Genomic DNA, 21782 nt, shown 5'->3' with positions numbered 1-21782 from the left:
CGGCTTCTTCTCATTGTTGAGTTCCCTGGTTACCACTCTAATATTTTAACAAGTACTTAGTTGAGGAAACACCAAAGAAAAGACAACATACCAATGACCGTCACACGCAGGCAGAATCTATCCAGAAATACAAAATACGTTTCTACTGAGACAAGACCTCATATTAGCCATGTTTGACTCCACTGCTGCCCACAATGAGGACCTTTGCTTTGCTTTTTGAAAGAAAAAAGCTCTTGCTGTACCATTCTTTTCTACAAATAATTAATTGGGATTTTTCTATCCACGTTTACAGAAACTGTAATAATTGTCTTTAAGTACATTCCACCTCATGTTATCTTTTACTAACTACAGTACTGTTCTACCAACATACACCTCTGTACAATACAGTATCCCTAATATAAAAGAATAGACTCCAGAAAAACCGTCCAAACACTAAACACATTGCATAACTTATCTATACCACTGTTTCTTGCATGCCAAGGTAATAGGCCTCTCAAAAATACCTTAGATAGCTGGAAATCTTGAACATCTCACTTGTAGCAGGTTTTCCTGGTTGTTTACCTTTTTCAGATAAGTTACTATCAGCATTCACTGCACTGAACTTTTCCAGTAAGGTGAATGCACACACTTAGATTCTTTTAGAGCCATCTTGATGCTGATTTGTGCATTCAATTTAAATAGGCTATTACATTTTTAAAAACTCAAATGTCCAAAACCTCAGGAGCCTGGCAAGCTAATTAGCTTGTCATGCCTGTTTCTTATCAACTAAGGCCATTTTACTGATGTTATTGGGCAGTATTGTTTGTATTTAAATCTATTAATGAGAGCAGAAGATAGTGTGATCAAAAGGAAAACATGCAGTATGAGCTCATGCTTTGCACTGTGTGTTACTAAGAGCCTGTAAAAATGAATGGACTTCCATACGTCCACACTAGCATAGCCTACTCTCTGATAATGTTTATTTTCCAAACTAGTTTCCAAACCTGTAGCCTCAAGGGTTTATGCATCTCACACTGATGCAGGATGTTTTTCTGAGTACAATGGCGTTCCTGTTTCTTTGCCCAATTGTTTGCCGATCAGTGGTGGATGGGGGGTTCTGTATGTTGCAAAATGTGTGAGAAATTGCTTTTGGACGGCCTTGCAGTTTCTGGGCCATGCCGGACGAGCCCCCACTGAAGAAGATAAGGACTTTAGCCCTTTCAGGTTAACCGAGTTTAGAAGTATCCATGTGAGTTACGTTAAAATGTAAGCATAGATAATAGAAGCACTAATGAGCGTTCTTTAGGATAAGATGTATCAAACATGCAGAAGATCACACTGCGCAGAATCATCCGAGAAGGGTCAAGTAGCAGACAAGTGAGGAAGACTATGGAAGACCACCAGAGGACTCCTGAAGACCACCAGAGACCTTCAATGTGTCTGCGTAAAAGACATTTGCGTATGCTAATAGTTTCCCAGAAAACTAATGAATATGTATAACATTTCTCGGAAATCTAGTGAATATGTACGTAGAACATGTACTTAACCTGCACAATTAGGCCTGACGGTGTGCACGATAGGTGGAGCAATCCCCCATGCACCCAGCGCTTTAATGAAGAACGCCTGCTTTCTAAAACTCCAAGATCGAGTCTTAGAGAGTTTCTTCGACGAGCTTTTTCGGTACCAACACCACATGCACAAAATGCAGAAGCAGTCACATCCATCCTTTTACAACACCTGGGATTTAAAATAAACTTTAAAATGTAAAGCTCAAAGTAAATAAATAAGTAAATAAATAAAATTACCCTAAGATTCATTTTCTAAAATTTAACTTTTAAACCCAATCTCACAATTTTCTGGGAAAAGATTCGTGACTTTGAATGCACCAGACCAACAGTTCTATCTACCATGACAGAGGTTGGCAAAGCAGGGTCCTGATAGGCGTCTGTGGTACTATGTTAAGTTAGTAAGGGCAGGGACTGTGACTGCCTGTGATTGCTTAGGGACTATTATAATACAGACAGTACTGTAATTTTAATACCCACTCCCGATTCTCCACCTGGCTTTTAAATCAGAACGGCAGCACTTACTTTACACTAGTTTATACAACTGCCCAGTCTGCAAGGCAGGAACAAATCAAGTCCTCAGCTACCAAACAACAACAAAGCCTAAGCAATGTGTTTTCCCCTGCTGAATAAACTCAGACCCACGGCAACAGGTCTGGTCACATCCATGTTTGGCCAGATAGGATGTTCCCAAGGAGCTTTTCTTGTGCAGCATTCAGCCAAAAGAATAACGAACGCTTTCACCCTACGCACTGTTGCGAAAGGTGAACATTATCAGTCTTGCCCTAAGAGGGTAAGACAGAATAATGAGAGGTCCTGTTCCATGTTTGAGTTTCTGACTTGCAACCAGAACAAAATGCAACTGTAATTCTCTCTCAGTTGAAATGAAACGGGGAGAATAAGCAAATGAAACAAGCTATGCATATCTCATATGCAAGACTTTACAAAACAAAACAAAAAACCCTTTTCCAACGAAACACCGACTTGAACACCAACCTAAACATACACCAAAAAAAATAATAATGCACTAATATAAAAACATTGATTGCATAGCCACTGAAGTTTTCTGGTCTGATTTTTCCACTTACCCTAGAACAACTGAGATATGAAACATATTAAGCAAGTGACAAAAGGGAGGTTACTGCATTTTAAACCACCATGATCTGGATTCTGGGAAAATAATCTGCCATGCTAAAGCCAAACTGTCTAAACTTGTCTACCCTATCAGGGGAATCAGTCAACTGCAGTGGCTTTTATACAAGAAAGCTAGTTTCTCTCTGTTCACAGTATCTTCTTCAATCCCTCTTAAAGCACAAATATTTTTACTGAAAACATAAAAGTAAATATTTTCTATCATTGTCTTGACATCTACTCCAACTCTAAACCCAGAGTTCACTAAGTGGCTGCAGTCTTAACGACTTTAGCATACTTTAATGGACCAGTGAGAAAAAGGAATATTATTAGTCGCTCAGCTCTGCAAAAGATAGCTACCTCTACCTTCAGGTGACAGAAAAAAATATAAAAACCACATACCATGTAACTGCTTATAACACCAGAACATGTATACAAAAAGAAGGAACATGGGAAAACATTTTAATGAGATGCCTGAGGTTAGAGGCTTTAGCACTTCACACACTTCTACAGTGGAGGCAACGCAGACTGCACATGCTACAGCCATGTATTTGTAGCTATTGGGTCATCTAATTGCCCCCAAAATCACTGCTGTGGCTAGTCCCATTACTGGCACCAACAGATAAAAAATAAAACCAGAATGGCTAATTGAACTGGCTGCAGAAAGGACGCCTTTCATGCACTTAGCTTTGCAGTCTTAAGGAAAAAAAGTAAAGAAGCAGGTGAGGAAAGATGCTGAATGCAGAGAAAGTGCAAGGAAGTTACTGCATGAGAACTATTTGTAAGTTGTTATTGGGTTTTGGGAGAATAAATGGAGCTCTGATTTCATTCCAAAAAGCTAAATTATAAGCCATGTATGGCTGGATCCTAACTGAAGTGGCATTTGGCAGAAAACACCTTAAGAAATATGTAATACATGCAAAGTAAAATCACCCTGTTTAAAATGTTGAACAAGGCCTATTTAATCTTATTACACCATGCTAGAAACACAAAATCAAGAACAAAGAACTAGCCATCAATGATAACCATCGGCACAATCTCATTATGCAAAATGAACATTTATTTTAAGAAGAAATGCCACTATTCTCTCAAACACTTCAGTCAGGGAAAGTTCTAAGTAACTCATAAAACTGTTTACACCACTCATTTCCGAGATAAAAATTATTCTGTAAAAGCAAAATCTACATTGCACTAGTATTTTTAAACAAGTGATGCTTAAAATATATCAGACTTGATTTATTGTGTGAAATGGACTTTGCTATATCCAAGAAGCAGTTTAGGTGAAAATGGGTGGATTTAGCCTAGTGACATCCAATAGACTGTCACATGGTGTCTGACACAAGGAGGGCAAGCAGCGTTAGTCTGCTTTCAGCATCTGAAAGCCTATTTAAATGGATAAAGAGTATAAGATGTTTATCATTGTGAATACCCAAATACAAAATTAAAAAATAGAGTAAAAAAAATGTTCATTTATAGGGAAAGATGGTATTTGAATGACGCAGCTCTCTTCCTTTAGCACGTATTTTAAGTGGGAAATGAAACAAATACATTTTAACTTAAGAACCATTGGAGGTAATACACCTGCCTCAGTGGAAAATGACTGTACACTTGGAACACACAGGTAATCAATTAAGTTAAAAGAAAAGCAACTCAGATGGGTGATACAGATTACACAAATACATATGAGTAAAATGGTGAAAGAGCAGCCTTTTTATTTTAAAGTAAAACAAAGAATTTAAATGCACCAAAACGACAAACACACATTGCCCAGAGAATTCTGCATCACATTACATTAGCAGAACAGGCCACAGGAAGGTTTCAGTTTCCCTCACAATTCCAGTCAGAGACCGAAAAAAAATCAACAAGAACACCACACACACACCCTTGCAGCAATAGAGACTGACTTTCACTGTCTGCACTAAGGCAAACAGTATTTTCAACTAAGGGCTGAGTTTCAGCTGACAAGTTTACCTCTGAATAGCCACACAATTTTTCTGCACAACTGAACTGGGAACTAAGGAGGTGGGAAATGCTGTTCATCTTGAACTACCACCCTAAGAATGGGACAGTCCAGCCGAACAAAAGTTTAAGTCACTAGGTTTAAGGGTGAACAGCTTCTTGTCCTCTTAGGCACCCATTGACAGCTGCAGACACAACAAAAAATACCATAATCAGAAAGCAAAGCAATCCTCCTCTTCTTACACTTAACAAAATAAAATAAAATTTAAAAAAAAAAAAATCTGTTGTAAACTGCTTGTATTTTCCAAGGGCAACACTTTTAATTACACTACACTTCAAGACCCACTGCAGCTAAAAGGCAGAACACACCAGCTTTGTTTCTGAGCCAAAAGACAGCATCCAGAATAAACATGAGAGGTTTCCAGATGTATATAACTGCTCTCTTTTTAAAACTGATGACTCTCAAAAGTTTATAATGCCATACTAACCTATGATAAAGAGAGATCTTGCTTACATTTTAAAGCCCAGACAAGTTTTTTCTCAAACTGCTAACACACATACATATATATGCTTAACTCCATGCGTGAGTTTGACTGAAATCTGCATAACTGCTGTTATAGATGAAGCTAAGCACACACGCATAATCACATGTAGAACCGGAACTTGACATTAGAAAAGCTTTTTGCCTCTATTACTAAATTTCAGGAAACATCCATTATTCAGGGCATGACTCCTGTGATCCATGCTTAATCTTACAAGTTTCCTCTAACACCTGTAAAAACTTCCAGCTTCCCCTGACATCTTCAGCATGCAGAATAGATTTCCAGCTCACACATCTGAAGCATGTTAAAATTGCAGAGGGCATGGCACTAACTTCTATTCCACTTAATACCAAAATAAAGGGATACTGCCCTTGAACTGGGAAGAGGATGTACAAGAGAGACACCCTGGGTCAAGCAGCTGGAACAATGGGATGCTAACCAAGACACACAAGTATAAAATTCTTTAACGAAAGACAGGACTCCTGAAAAAAAACATATTCTCACTGCCCGTTTTCAAACTTCCCTTTCATACTTTACATTAGACCTACAAACATGTGGTTTTATGATGTTTGATCCACACCATCTCTTTTATCCACAAAGGTGGAGTTTTTAGATCCAGTTAAGGTTAGGTATAGATACTGACCTAAGGCAAAGAGAGAATCCATTCTGAGAGATCCTTGAGGACACTACAGCAGTTTTGAGTTGCCTCTTGAAAACAAAATTAACCAAAGGCATCTCTCTACAGGCCCAGTAAAGAAGCACTTACCTGTCTGTTGTGTCCTTTTAGGGTAAGTCTTGCTGCGACTTCTTTCAATGCGCTGGTCAGGCCGCGGGAGCTGCACAGAAGGGTCTCTGGTCATTTGCAAAGATGTCCTGCCATTTGAAAATGCAACAAAATCATGAGAAAACACTTGGAAAAATGACCGAAGAAACAGAGGATCTTTAGACTGAAAACAACACGTGGGCTTTGGGCAGCATGTTTTGTTAGCTATTCACTTCTCGTCCCAGCTCTGGTTGTCCTGCTGAGTAGCACTACCCTGACTTTTGTTTTGAATCAGTCATTGGCAGAATCATCAACAGGTTGTGCCAACCTCTTCTATATTTGGCATTTTCAAGAGGAGCTAAGCAACTAAAAATGCTGGTTTATTAGGAATAGGCTAAGACGGTGTGACCTTTTGTAACCTCTAATATTATAACATATTACTTTCTTAACTAATTTGATTACTTCCTGAATTCTTTCTGTAAGTTTTCACCTCAGGAAAACACATATTTAACATTCTTCAGTTCCAGTCAGTAAGGGGCTACTTCTCTGCCATCTGGATTGACAACCTGAAGGGCATGGAAAACCCCCTGTAAAGCAAATTGTAATAAAGTACTCTCACTAGCACAGGCCCAAATGACAATAAATTGAGAAGTCATCCTAATTCCGGTTTACAGTAAGGCTTTTCCTCATTGCTCAATTTATTAAGTTTAAATAAATTCTTTGATGCTCATTTTAAGGCTCCTCTCCATGTGACTAAGCAGAACGTAGTGTTCATAACAAAAATGTAAAACAGGTCTCATATTCCTCCCCAAAACTCCATGTCTGCTTCTGGAAACTTACTACACAAAAGAAGTAATTGTTAATATTAACTCCCAGCTGCTTAAACACCTGCAGTTCAATGACTTAGAAGTAAACAGATATCATACGAGCCAGGGCCAAGCAACTATACAGGCATTGCATACGTAGATTTTCCGAGTTACGCAAATAGACTCCACTAAATACTGCTTTTATTTTCAACAACAGCCCCACAGGGGTAGTCAGCACTGCATCTTCTCAAAATCTGTAAAAGAATTAAAGGACGAAAAAAAAACCCATATTCTAACATTACATCACAGTAATGCTGGTTTTTGGTATTCAGTTTAACGGGTTTTTTGCTCCCAAGTTAGCCAGAAAACACTGCTCAACTTTTAAGTTTGGCAGCCATGTTAGTCTTGCAAATTCCAGAAGCAGTTTTAACAAAACATCTGGGGATAAGACCTTCCACTTACACTAACACCTCCAGGTGTTAACCAAAGTATCTGATCATAAGACAAGGAAACTGCTTTCCTGAAAACTGTCTGCCACCTAACAAGAAGCACCTAGAAGATTTAAAAAAAAAAACAAAGAAAAAAAAGCCAAAGGATAATATTATGGTCCCCACACATACACAGTCAAACAGTGAGATTATGGTTTCTGCTTTGATCTAATGATGTATACCAATGCACAACACAGTCACTGCTTTTGGTGCTACAACAGAGACCAAAGGCAAAGAGGGAAGACAATCAAAGCTGATGGATAAGCAAAGAGAAGATTCCCAAAGCACATGAAAATGCTGCAACTGCTGTTCTGAATTCCAAGAAAAGAGTTAACATGTCAATCACCAATTGATCATCACTATCATTAACGCTGTATAATCAATATGGTGCAACTAGATGTCACAACCCACATTTACTAGAACATCCACTCAGCTCAGGGGGAGTCCTCAAGAATCACTGCAGCAAAACAGGGAACACTTCATACTAGAAGAAAAATATATACTTTAATATTTTCTAAGCAAAACTAACATAAACATAGCTGTCAGTAATGACCGTCATCCCAACATGGCAAGCCATATCACAGATCACCCTTGAAACTTAATAAAAAAGGAAGACGAACTTAAATGCACCACTAGCAGGAACAACTCAAACATAGTTAACTGCTTCACGGTATTTTTTTTTAATTTACTGGAAGGTCCTAGTAGGTGGAAAGCTGTCTCCTCCCCAGCACCAGTGCCCTGCTCCAATCTGCTGAAACAGTGCCACAGAGGAAACTCTCAGCTGCAGTAGTCTGGCAGGATTCCACTGAACTCCTATCCATTTTCACAGATGCGATAATGTGGGTCAGGATCCAACTCGAAACCCAAAAGGGAGTACAATCGTTCCCCTATTATTGACAGTAAGGAGAAGCTGGATCATTCCAGGTAATGTGATAACCCAAATAATATGGACTATTATGAAATATGTTGGTGAAGATGGGCAAGAAACACCCCACTGATCCTGCCTGGAGACAGTCCAGATTCAGTCACATGAGCTCAGGCTCAGAACAGACATAGTCATCTCTCCATCAGTAACACCCTACTTACAAGCAAGATCTTACATCCAAGGGTAACAGACAGTTGACTGAGGACTGACTGACTGAGGACAAGTGTAATAGAGCTACTATTACACACTGCTATTAGTACCTACCACTGACACTAGCTCCAATCCAGGAGCTGCTAGAGAAATTGGGGGTTATGGTTTTCTTGGGTTTAGAAAAGTCTTCCTAAGAGGCAGTGACAAAGAACAGTCTAACTAATGATTATCCGCCTTACTCATTGTGATCCATGTATTTCTCGAATGATGGTGGAAATACAGACAGGAAGGAGAGACAGACAGACAAGTCAAAAATAAACATAAACAAACCTGGTATATTTGCAGGCCATGAAAAAAACCTCTAGAATTTGCCATTATAGTAAATAGGGCCTTTTCACCCTGCAGCTTCACAATAACTACAGAAGATGAAAAACTATTTTTATCCCCACTTGACCAACACAGAAAATGAAAATGGAAAAAGAAATGAGCCTGGCTTTCAGATGTGGTTTTGATTTGCTGCTTTCCACCCTCCCTTTCAGGTTCACTGCATACATAACTTTAAAGCAATTCTAAAAATCAGACCATAAATTATTTGGCTCAAAATTGCTCAGCTGGTGTGACAGAATTAGATTTAAAATAGTGGTCGCCAACTGCCAAATTAAGTGCCTTACTCACTAGACAAAGACCCTGTAACTTCAGCAGACTTAAAAGCATAAAGTCTCAAACTCAGTAAAAACTATTGGGTTTCTGACATCTTACAATTTTAACTACATCCTATATTCTGCTAGTCCTTTGTGGCACAGCAGCTAGAGGATCTTAAACCCACCCTCCCTGCCACATTTTCCTCTATATCACAGTATTAACTGCCCTTTATGTCACACTGTCTGCTTAGTTAACACAGGCTAGAATTGAGACTAAGTGCTCCCTATATACGCTTAGTCTGAAGTTTACTGTATCTTTCAAGGCTTGCAGCCTTGAAAGCTGATCAAATTTTGCCAGCTATTCCAGTCAGAAAAGATACCCCCAACTCCCTTCAGATCTGCCCTCATTTTTATTCTTAAGTCAATAGCACTGCACAGCAGTACTGCCACAGGATTAGACATAACCATTTGGATCTAGAGCCCTTGCCATAGCTCAGTTGCAGGTGCAAAGAAGGGCATCACAGTTACAGACTTCATACACTCCTTTGCACCAACCCTTTGCTAAGACCCAGAAGAAAGGCAGCAGCCAACATGCCTCCTCATTTTGGTATTCCCCAGTTGTTGGGAAAAACCCCTTAGGACATGAACATAATTTCAGGACTTACAAGGAGATTTTGACTTAAAAGGATTGCCAAGGCTGCTGTCACTTTCACTACAGGCTACAAGCAGGCCCTAGCCAACTCTGGGGATCTGGAGAATGAGAAGTAACTCACATTTGTCCCGAAACTGCCAGAGTCCCAAGGGGAGTCTGTTAAAATGGCCCTGATTCATGCTTTGTCAGCAGAACTGCTCTGAGTCACAGTCTGGGTGGGGTTTTTCTTTCATTGGAAGAAAAGAGGAAAAAAGAAGGCATGAAGAAGGAATTAACTGAAGTTTAAACAATGAAATAAATTCACCTGTACCGATGTTTATAACCTATGGATCCAAACTTGCTGAATTTTCTTGACAGAGAGTTTGATTCATTCTCTGGCACTCTATGTAGTTTGAAAAATAAAACAACAGAGTAAGTTACATAGATAGGTCTCAATTACAGTCCCCTTCCCAAGAAAAGAAAAGAGAAATGCAAACTTTAGGTTCCAAAAAAATAATTTTCTGCTAGCTCCTCTTCATCCCTGCCTCCAGGCAGACTCTTAAGGGGTTGAGAGCTCCACAAAGCCACATGTTTATGCCCTCCTCTTTTGACTACACACCTCTTTATTTCGGGGTCTACTGTGAACTGCTGGTAACAGCAGCCTTTTGCTTAATATTTCACAGGACCAGACAAAAACATCACAGTAATGAGACTTCAGGAGGGATTCTGAGGTTACTCATTTACAGCACTGCTAAAGCCAGCCCCAAGCATCCCATCGACAAGTACCTAGCTAGACACCCTTGCACATTTCTGTTAGTGTTTTTGCAACAGTAAAAGCAAGTGTTTTGAGATTTGTAATATTGAAAACATTTTATACACTTCAATAACTAAGCAAAACATTATGGAAATTCAATGAGTCTTTCTATAAAAAACCACAAAATTTCTGTGCATTGTAGGAAATAGTGATGTCTGAAACCCAAAGGCCTCACTCAAGTCAATGCTGCTACAGAATATTTGTTGGTTAAATATGTAAAAATGTGTAGCTTAAATCCTGCCATATACATTTGTGGATACTTCTGTTAAAGCCTACTTTATGCAACCTGAGATACTGTTTCAAAAAGAATTCTAAGACAAAAGAAACCACCAAACTACCCAATTTCAAATTTATGGTTTCACATTTTGTAAGAAAAGGGAAGCCATCAGCTTTTAAGACCATTCTATAACCAACAGTGCAAATGTGTTTCCACGCAGCAAGCCTGTGTTACACCACTCTGTAGGTATAACACGGTTCTTAGTCAATATAGTCTCCCTCCTTTTGGTAACAAAACCACAACTTCTGCATCACTCACCTGAAAAATGTATGATGTTCTACACAGCATTTCCAGAGATGTTTGCATGTGATCTTGTTACGTGCTTCAAAAAAGAAGGAAGTTTCATTACACTGAAAACAAAACAAGACAAATCAATCTTGTTATGAGGGATTCTGCCAGTGAAGTGAATCTTCATTTACTGAAGACAAGAACCAACCATCTCATATCAATGCACATAAGAAAAGGTATCAGTATGAAGAAAAGCAGGTTCTATAATACTGTAGAATTCTTCATTTAAAAGAGGTTTTCTTTTTGGTTTCTCATTGCCTGTAAATAATTATTTAAAGAATCAATTCCTTAGATACTGAAAAACAGAAGCGAAAGGATATTATTGAAACACTTCTGTTCCTTCATTCTGTAGATTATCAGCTTTTTTCCTAATTAAAAAGCACAAAGTTTTCTCAAATAGTATGTTTCTGATGTTTTCTGAAACTGCACCTCAGATGTGAAAGAAAGAAACTCAAGATTTGTGATAACTAACATGAAATAACAACACAGAGTGAAAATGCACAAAATATACATATAGAGAAGAACCAAGGTAAGACTGGAAATAAAAAAGATGAGAGGAAGGAAAGATTTAAAAGAAAAAAAAAATTAGCCAACTTCAGAATAATTCAAAATAGTAGAAAAAAGTTCGAAGGTAAATGCCATAAAATCCACCTTAAAATCTCTTAAGGTAGACAACAAAAAAGAACACTCAAAGCTTAAAACCTAATCACTGGAAATTGGCAGTCAGCACAGTAGACATGAGAAAAAGGCAGGGAGAGATGAAAGAGAAGTCAGACATATACAAACTATAATACACTTCCAACAGACAAGAAGAAGCAACAGACACATCACACTGCTTGTTTCCAACAAGCTAAACATTCAAATATGTTCACATAAAATACACTTCCCTATATCTGTCACTCAGTAAACTTAAGTGCTCAGTTTTGTACCTGACTTACACAAAGAATGAGTAGTCCCACTGACTTCAGTGTGAATCCTCAGCACGGTATGATACCATCTGTAACAAAACTGAACCCTAAAAACCATTTCCCTGATATGTGAATTACAAAGGGGCTACGATTCATACCACTTTTGGCAGCTGATTTTAGGAAATGGATGCCCTTGCGTTAGTTATACTTCTGCAGTGCCATGTATATGTAGGTAAAGAGTTCTCCCAAGTTTCTCCCACTCTTCATTTAACGAGGTATGGTGACCTGCAAGCACCTTGCAAACTGTGAACTAACTCAGTATGTTCCCTAGAATTCAAAATTTCACCTTTAACAAAAGCCAATTATATCTCTATTAACAGCTGTCAGGCAACCTCACAAAATCACAAGTTACCTGCTCAAGCAGCCTTTTCTCCACCTTGAAACAAGTAACAGTAAAAATGATCGAACTTTGCACCTGTGGTTAGAATAATTGAGATTTCATTCCCTGACCAAAAAAAAAAAAAAAAAAAAAACCACCAACCAAAAAAACCCCACAAACTTGAGACATACACATGAGCTTACTTTCTCCCATGGACTATTTTAGTTAGTTTAATGGCTGGTCTAGTCTTCTCTCAAAAGCACATTTTCCTCTCCAGGACATCACAGCAAGAAAGGGGAGTACAGTAAGACATACAGCCACTGAGAATGCTGAAAATTAGGATTTATCTGAGATTGCTATGCAGAGCATAAGATGATTATATAATAGATTAGTCCTATAAATATATTCCTACAGTTCCTTAAAATACAATTTCAGGCTTGATAGGGATCTTCATCTCTCTGCAGGATTCACAAGGGGTTTAACTTGGAGCAAAAATAAGTTTAATTTATAAAAAGTACAACCAGAAACTTAAAAACCTGAAAAAACAAGCTTCCTGGAGAATCCTGAGGATTGTCAAGGAGAAAAATCTGTTTATACTAAAATTTTCAGAAGTAACCATATTGCTCTTTCTTCTCTGGCAACCAGAAACAAGAGTCTGCTCACTGAAAGATCATACTGCATTTTTACATTTTTAAAGAAGACATGTCAAGGGGTACTTTTCATTTCCTTATTTTACACATAACAGAAAAGTAGCTTCAGATTTTATGATTTAATTTACATTACAATTTCTAGATCAGACTGTCATCTGATGTGATTTCATATAAACCCACACAACTATAGTCACCAGTGCACTTTTAAAGAATAATATCAGATCAGGCCTGTGGTATTGCAAACTTTATGCAATATGATGAGTCAATTTAACTTGTTAGGAAAGAACTCAATGACTCACTTTTAATATGCAGGATCTTGCTCCTTCTTCATCCACTCCTAAACTTTACTTTTAGGCAAAAAATCCTCTACTGCACTTAAATTTATTTAATTACATAATCTCGGAGAACAGAGTTTGTGGGTTGGGGGAAGGGAGGGGAGGAGAGAAGCCAGGGTGTTTGGGGTTTTTTTAAAGAGACTTTTTAAAATAAGGTATTTCTGCCATATCTTATTATTAGCACAGTTCAAATGCCACTGGAATTCAGGGAAAGACTCCCATCAGGGAAAAGGTTCTACTTGTCCAGTTTTTCTTCTTTTTTTAAGGTAAAGTTTTAGATTTTCCCACATACAGAACAAAGGTCACATAACTCATGAAAATCAGTGACTAAAAGAGGGACAGTATAGCTACATTGCTGTATGATTGAAACATCTGACCAGCAAACATTACTGATTCCATCATTTGAAGGCATTATTTTCTAAGGTGAAGAAAGCTCATCTCAGCTGGTAAGAAAAAAAATGTAATGATCAACTACATACTGAAACATCTATACTTAGTATGCAACAATCGAAGGCACTCAGGAAAAAACAGCATAGCCCTATAGATCCAATCTATTAACAAGTTACTGAAATCAGATCTGGAAAGTTAAACAACTGCGTAAAAATCTGGGGATGGACCAACAAGCTTTCTGATAACACACTGAGATTTATTTGAATCTGAAGGAAAAGCGCATCTGAAAACTATTGCCTCAGAATGGATGCTTGTAGTAAGTCAAATAGCAAGTTAAATTTTACTGAAAAGAGAGAAAGAAAGCCTAAAACATTCACCTCCAAGGTCTTTCACCAACACAGAGGAGACAATTCATAATTCTTTTACCATTTTTCACCTTTTCTGCAAAGGATTCAGTAACTCACTGCAACTAAGTCCAATGTGACACTGCATTCAGCACATCTAGGTTTAGGACTTCCTCTATTTACTTTTTAACACTATTTAAGGCTTGCAAGATTGTGATTAACCTCACAATTTATAAATGGATATATAAAAATTAAGCAGTACTGGAGGCAGTAGTATCTTCCAGGTTTAATCTTTCTCCCCTAAGGGAATAAATTGATTTGTACAGGTAGAGCAAGGATGACCTTACTTATTAACACCATGAACTTTCGCTTCCAATAAAAGGCATCATTTTTAGCATCTTGAACAATTGTCATTTCTTACAGGCAGTGAGAGTTAGCTGGGTTTTTTTCTTATTACTCTCATATATCTGAACCAAAAGAAACCAAGACCTATTGTACATTTACTAATGATTTATAGGAAATGACAATTCCAATCTCATTCAGTGTTTTTTGGTGCCTCACAAGCTACTCCCTGCTACTCATCCTATCGCTTTCAAAGCACCCAGTGTACTAAAGGTGAGGCATCGTAAACCCTGAAGGCTCACTGCTTCCAGAGGAGTCCTGGTCATCTGCACAGTCTGAAGACCTCTCCTCTCCTTTGAACCAGCTCTGGTGTTTGTCTGTTCTTTCAGGAAGCCAGCTGTGCTCACCAAACAAGCAGAAAACCACTTATTTTTGTATGGTGATTTTGGATCACATCTGTGACTTGCACCAGCAAGGGAGGGGGCAGGACGACACGGCCAGGGGCTGCAAAAGGACGGGCATAACCCCTGGCAGCAGTATCTAGTCCTTGAGCTGTTTGACTACCTTGTCCTAATCCTGAAGAAGGCAAGGCACTAAAAAACCATGAGGGCAAACATAAAATACTCCTCCCCTTTCAAATGCTTTGAAAGCTTGTCCTGCAGCCTCCAAAACACTCATACTGCCATAGCCTCACCACCATTTTTACCCATGGGAGGAGAGAGAGACTAGCACAGGGGGTGCAGATAGCTTGACTATACTATGAGCTTATAAATAGACAGGCACTCAAACATGTAGCCACAGCCCTTATCCGTTTTATGGTGCCTCTCAAATCAGCCTGAAGACTGATGTGGCAGGGCCTTTGGGATCTCCACTAAACCGCTGGTGATTGGTACAGCCCCCCACCATAGCCCCCACCACCACTTAACTGAAAGACTGAAAGCACGTTACTAATGCCTTCAAAGGAGACCAGTCAGAGGGGTCATTGCTCTACCTCACCACAAAACGCCTCCGGAGCTGCCAGAGCTGACACACCGGTTCAGGAGTGCCCACGCTGCCCTTTGCGAACAGCCCCCAGCTTGCTCTGCCACGCCAGCATGACTACACAGCTTTCGAGCTCTGAGCTGCTCTGCGCCCAGCTAGCTCGGTGCCTAAGTAGGGCAAGCTCAAGTCCGCCTGGAAGAGAAGACACACACTCAAAATGACAGTTCTTCCCTCTGGGGACCTGCAGATCCCTTGTTTGTGAAGTTCATGGATTACTCCAGAGATAAGAGGGCTGATGACAGCTGACTTACACCCCTTCCGTGGAGCACTGCACCCATCCACAGATCAAAAACGTTTTGAAAACCTATGATTCAGAGCAGGCTTTAGCTGCTATACTTTATGATAAGACATATATTGGTTCCCACCAATCCAGGCTCAGAAAATGAAGAAGAAAAACCCAAACCCAAACCCACACCAGGAACCCTGCCATCACACACACACCCCACTCTTCCTAGTTGCACTGACTATTAATATAGCATAAGGAGGGATCTTGCCGCATTACAGAGCACATTGTATGTACATGCAATACACATGCATGTACATGTAACAGAAATACTAACACTAGCTCTGAAGCTACTGCTTCCCAACATTATTCTTAGGTATTCAAAAAGCGAGTGGACAGGGTACTTCAGAACATGGTTTAGTGGGCATGGTTGGTGGTTGGACTCGATGATCTTGAAGGTCTTTTCCAACCTAAATTATTCTATGATTCTTTGCCAGGTTAGGCACATATCTGGACACTATCAATTGTTAACTCCAATAGGAAATATTTTGTCTTTATATATTTACACAATGCATACCAATCATAGCTTATGTAACAGACAATGTATTATTACTGGTTACACAAGGTCAATCTTTAAGAACATTATACAAGTCGGGAATTAATAATGCTGTGCCAGTTTGCATAAAGCATGTCAAGATTGAAACAAACATATTTCAGCCTCCTATTATACCAATCAAAAAAAAAGACTAAAGAAGAACTTACAAAAAAAGCTGACAGTAACACCTTAGTGGCAATGAATTCAAGTTTATGCAGGAATTTTAATCCTAGTTCTCCTTCAAGAATGTTCATTACTGAAGATTTTGCTATCAAGCCTTGAACCAATCTTACAATCCTTCTAAGATGGCTTAGAAAGTGGTTAAGAAGAGCCAAAAAAACCCCCAACCACGAAAACAAGCCAAAATGGTTCTCTATGGTGTAGTAACATCGCTGCGCTTGCTCACCTCCACCCTCTGCTACCACTTTGGCTTAAGTGGGTGCAAATGCAACTGATACAAAAGTAATTTGTAATTCTTAAACCATAATAAAGATCAGAATGCTATTTTTGTCTAGAACTTAAATCTAAGCTAAATTGAACTTTAGAATGGGAGGAACATCTCTTCAAACCCTGTTCAGTCTTCCCAAGAAGCTGTGAGAGGAATAAATCAAGTTAGAAGTTCCTGCCTAGAACTTGTAACTCGACATGGAATACAGCAAGTGACAGGGCAAGAAAGCAAGTGAACCCCCTTATTAATGTAATCACTTTTCAGACTTCTGAGACTTACAAAAAGTAGATTTTTAAGAAATAAGCATATTTCCAGGGTTTTCTGAGCCTGTTCAAAAGAACACAAAAATCTTGTATTTAGACAAGCTTCAGCCACCAGAATGGGGAGCATTATGTGCTCTGGCATTGGCCTGAAGTTCCTCTAGCATGAATCAGTGCTTGGTATTGCTCTTGAAAACAGTCTTTACCAACTTAACCTTATGAATTCAGCTGAGCTGGGCCTCTTCATATGACTAAGCAAGACTGCAGAAGAAGGCATGTCTTGAAAATGTGTAAATCATTTTGAACTGCACAGTTTGGAGGTTTGTTCTGACTTGAAAGAACCCAAATTTCAAAATCCATCAAAACAAAAATTTCAGACTTCCAAAGACCCTTCTCTTACAACAAAAAATAATGAAAGTGAGTGTTTTGCACACCCAACACATTCTGGGTTGGTGGAAGAAACACGAAAAGGAACAAGTACAGAAGCTTTGCATAAACTCTGCGAAGGAGTGAAATCATTCACTTGCATGTTCAGACACAGTGCAACTGAAGTGAAAGGCACTCTTACTGAAAACAGCATGGGGTTGCGGGGAACAGCAAAGAAGTACCTGGTACCTACAGGCAAAAATGCTCCACATCTCTCACTCCTGCATATTATTACATTTACGTTCCCAGCCTACACAATCTATCAAAGCAAGTTTTTCTCTATTTTATTTCATGTCCTTAGCTGAGAGAGAAATCTAGGAAGCAAGCCATGTTCCTCACATGGGGAAAGCACAGGAGGTGTGCTGTGCACCCCTTTGATTACCCATTTGCACACAGTGCATCCATTGTGATTAGACTCCGTTTTGCTGTTATCGGGGCGGGGGGGGGGGGGAGGCCTTTGGCAGCTACCTGTATTGCTGGATTGTTTCCAGCAAGGTTGCTCAACAGACATCTATGCTACCAGGAACTGTGCACAGGCATCAGATGGATCTCTCGGATTTCTTAAAGGAAACTGCATGAAAATACACTTTTCTCATCTTCAAAAATTCTTTGTGATGTTTGTCATGTTCAGAGAATCCTTCTGTGCAGTCCGCACAAGGGAAGGGTTGCTAATTTCATGCTGATACCTAGAGGTTTCATCACAGAAAGCCTAACATGTTGTAGCTCAGAATTCACAGCATGGGTCCACTTGAGGGACAATGAAATCCTGATTCAATGATTAACACCACTGAAAATGAGTTTCTGTCAGCTGGTCCAGGTCATCAGTCTCATATGTCAGATAAGTCACGGATGGCCAAATATTAAGGGCAGTATTTTGTTTATGAAGGGGCGACTACAGTAACCTTAGGGAGAAAACATATAATACAAGCAAAGTAGTGAAAGATAAAACCAAAATACCGATGGTCGTGCTTGCACACAATAGCAACAGGCATGCAGGAAAATATAAAGAAGTTAAATATACAGTAAATGCTCTCATGGAAGAGATATGAAGAAGTACAAGAGATTACAGTACAAAGCAGGAAAGGTGAAGCACATTATTGTAAGACAGTAAGCACAAATATCTTCTGCTCAGTAAATAATCAAGTTTATGAAAAATGAAACAATGTAAACAACTCAGCAGCCATAAATATGGGTGACACAGGCACCCACAGTGTATTTTTTAGGTAGCCTAAGGACATGGACCTGTCCATTTAGACTGCCATGTCTGCCATCTGTCAAGGGGATCAGGATGTCCACCACCACCCCTTTAGTGGGAAGTACACATTCAAGTTCTTTTGGTAGGTTTGAAAAAATCTCAGACTAATTTATTGAAAGGGAGAACAAAGAAGCTACCACAAGTAACCCTGTGCAAGGGAAGAGCAACACTTCATTAGTACTCAAAGCACCACCAGCTTCCTCTTGAGGAGCAGGTATACATATCCATGAGAGGTGCCCATCAGCGTGAGTAAAGGTAGCTAGTGTGTGGAAACACAAACTAAAATCCAGCCTGCACAGAGTTTTCACTACAATATGGAAAACGTGATTCACACAAAGCACTCAATATACTCAGAAGTAATTTGCTCTTCTTACTACATGATGTTAACTCCTGAGTTATATGCCATAAAGCTCCATCTAAGACATAGGAAAGTCTCCATTATTTCTTCTCTTCCTGAATCTTTTCCGGCGTTCTCTCCACATCTGAAACATGGAAACTATTAATTCCCTGGGCTGTAAAGTGATATCCCAGGAGGCAGGATAAAGTAAAAATGGCACGTTTACTCTCCTATCATATACCGCAAACTCATGCCCCACATGGAAGGACAAAGTGATAGCATTTATTCCAAAAAACAGAGGAATAAAAGAAATTAGTGAATTAAGTTTTCAAGGAGTATTGGAACATACAGTTGTACAAATACACTGATGAGCTTTTCCTCCTCTGGGTGCAGAACAGCATAAATTGTCATGACAGCTTTAATCCAGAGACTAAGGCTACTGTTTACTTATTCCAATACGTAATTTTGTACAAAGTAACACCACCAGAATGTTTAAAAAAAAAGGGAGAGGAAGATTTTTCTGGGCCATTTTGGCCTTTCCTGATCTTGTTAGGATATGAAGCACTGTAGAAACGCTTCAAATGAGTATTAGTTGCAAAAGGATATTTTAATGATGGTACACACCCTTGTACTTACTGTTCTCTTGAACAATTTCCTAAAAGTACCTGTCGAGACTTGAAATTACCAAGTGCTGTCAAATTGTTTGCCTTATAATCAGAATAGTAAGTGTTCACCAGCTATCAACATTCACAGTCTCAACTTAAACATGTTTTCCAAAGCTTCCAGGTTTTTTGCTTAGCGTGTTAAACCTTTGCAATTCCACATGGTTCGGATAAAAACTATACATAAGTGGCATCAAACAGAAACTACAGCATCACTTCAATGCAATTCACTCTAAGTCAAACTCGGACTTGTTTATACATGAACAGGCATTCACCCTTCACATGAAACATTGAGAAAAGTTTTCCCAACCTCCCCTCCAGCCTTCAAACAACTCTCCAGTTTCAACAAACACACCATCAGAAATAAACTTCCCATAGATCACCACACCAAACAGAAACAAACCACTTGGGAGTAGCAAAAGCAAAACTTGCCAATAGGTCTGCAGAGGCACAAGAAATGCTGTCCATGACAGAAGCAAGACAACCAGTCAGGTGTACACTTACATTTCCCAGAACGTACCAAACATACCAAATGGCCTCATGGAAAAATCATGGACGAGACTAACAACCACTACATAGATGAATTAAGATACATAAATAATCAGTAAAGGGGAATACTTCCAGCAGGTTAATACTTCTTCAAAACTATAAACTTTCAGTCCTGATATTCCAAAGAGACCTACAAAGTATTTTCAAAAAATAACTCAGCAAACTAAACTTATAACTCAACCAGATATCAAAAAACACAGACTGACTGCAACTATTTGTTTTATTACACTTCATAATTTTCTCTACATCCTCAACACTCTCCTCCTCCCTGCCCTGCCTCACATGCTTCATAGGTGATAAATATCTTTCTCTTTTTTCCACTCACTCTATCTTAAAACTTCTTCTCTTGCTATCAACATGTTATCCTTGCTCCACTGGAACCAACGTTGTTTTCTCTCAAATGGTATAACAGCACAATGATGAAGTTAAACTCTGACAAATGGGTTTCAAGCTATATTATGTGGCTGCTTCTGTTTCCAAGCTACAAAATTACTTGTACCTAATAGCTTTGTGAGTTTTCCACCATCCACATTTTGGTTAATATTAGCCCTCTCTGTACATTTAGCCTAGTTTAAAAGCACTATGTAACACCATAAACAAGGCACTGCAGAAGCAGTCTACTCTAATTTACAAAGCATGATATAAAATTATAAAAGTTTGTTATAAAACTCCCACCTCCAAACTGTTCTGCTGAAGTTCTCTCCCCTCGCCTGCAAAATGCAGACACAAAACCTTTCTTCCTCCTCTTTCTCTAACAAAACTGCAAGCACCATGAGGAACATACTACACTTGAGGATAAGGTGGTTTTCTTGCAGTAACTATCAATAAAATTAATTTCACTTTGATGGTTTCTTGCAGTAAGTTTCAATAAAATAAATTAGACTTTGATGGACCCACAAAATTTCCCACTGCATTAGACCTGAGATTACTTTTTTTTTTCTTTCAGGCTTAAATAAAAACTTACATCTTTTCCCAGGACTCTGAGTTCAAACTGTGTTTCCTTGAAATGAACTTTTGTAATTCTAGGCCTGTAATATTGGAAAAAAAACCAGACAGAACTTCATGAGCCTTTAATTTCATGCATAATAAAATACAAAGTTGTATATATTCACATACAAAGACAAAAAGAAATTCATAGGTAATTTTTTTTTTCAGGTATGTACCAGATATCAACAGAAAATTATCAGTATTTAAACATTTCAGCATGAATATGGTAAGGGTGAACTATTTTTTTTTCAATACTTGGTTTATCAAAGAATTAAAAATCTATATAATCTAGACAAAGATTAAGAATTCCAAGTATACTTTCTTTTATTGATACAATTAACCTTTCAAATAGATATCACAAATCATACATTTCCATACAACATTGTTACTGTTTTAGCAGAGACTGCGTATTTAAATTATACATACCAGAAATATTTTCCTACTTGTTTTTTATTCTTGTAGACAACAACTCCTATGGGTGTTAATCCTAAAAAATACTCAGATTTGTTTTCACCCTGGAAAATAAAAATGTATGTCATCCATACAGTTGCAAGTTGTATCACTTTAGCAGTGAGGTCTAGTGAGGAAGTCTGCCTGATGACTGACTTGAACATACAGTTTCACTCCCTATGCAAATGGGAAAATAGTACTTGATCTACTGATGAAAACTCCTATATGGGAACTTGTAGGCA

At 38.6% G+C, this 21782-nt stretch overlaps 1 protein-coding gene across 4 annotated transcripts in view; it reads right to left on the bottom strand.

Annotated features, from left to right (window-relative positions):
- EPB41L4A (erythrocyte membrane protein band 4.1 like 4A) overlaps positions 1–21782 on the bottom strand; it is a 140048-nt gene that overhangs the window by 37414 nt on the left and 80852 nt on the right. For all 4 annotated transcript variants that reach the window (XM_030005358.2, XM_030005360.2, XM_030005359.2 and 1 more), the window contains exons 8-12: positions 21517–21605; positions 21068–21131; positions 10930–11021; positions 9906–9983; positions 5943–6049 (exon numbers count right to left, since the gene is read on the bottom strand). In XM_030005358.2, the coding sequence (XP_029861218.1) occupies positions 5943–6049; positions 9906–9983; positions 10930–11021; positions 21068–21131; positions 21517–21605 (430 nt within the window). The remainder of the gene's footprint in view (positions 1–5942; positions 6050–9905; positions 9984–10929; positions 11022–21067; positions 21132–21516; positions 21606–21782) is intronic.

This window comes from Aquila chrysaetos, chromosome Z (assembly GCF_900496995.4).
Source record: "Aquila chrysaetos chrysaetos chromosome Z, bAquChr1.4, whole genome shotgun sequence".
NCBI classification, from domain to species: domain Eukaryota; kingdom Metazoa; phylum Chordata; class Aves; order Accipitriformes; family Accipitridae; genus Aquila; species Aquila chrysaetos.
Note: the sequence above shows the minus strand (reverse complement) of the source record. Positions and strands in the feature narration are given on the sequence as shown.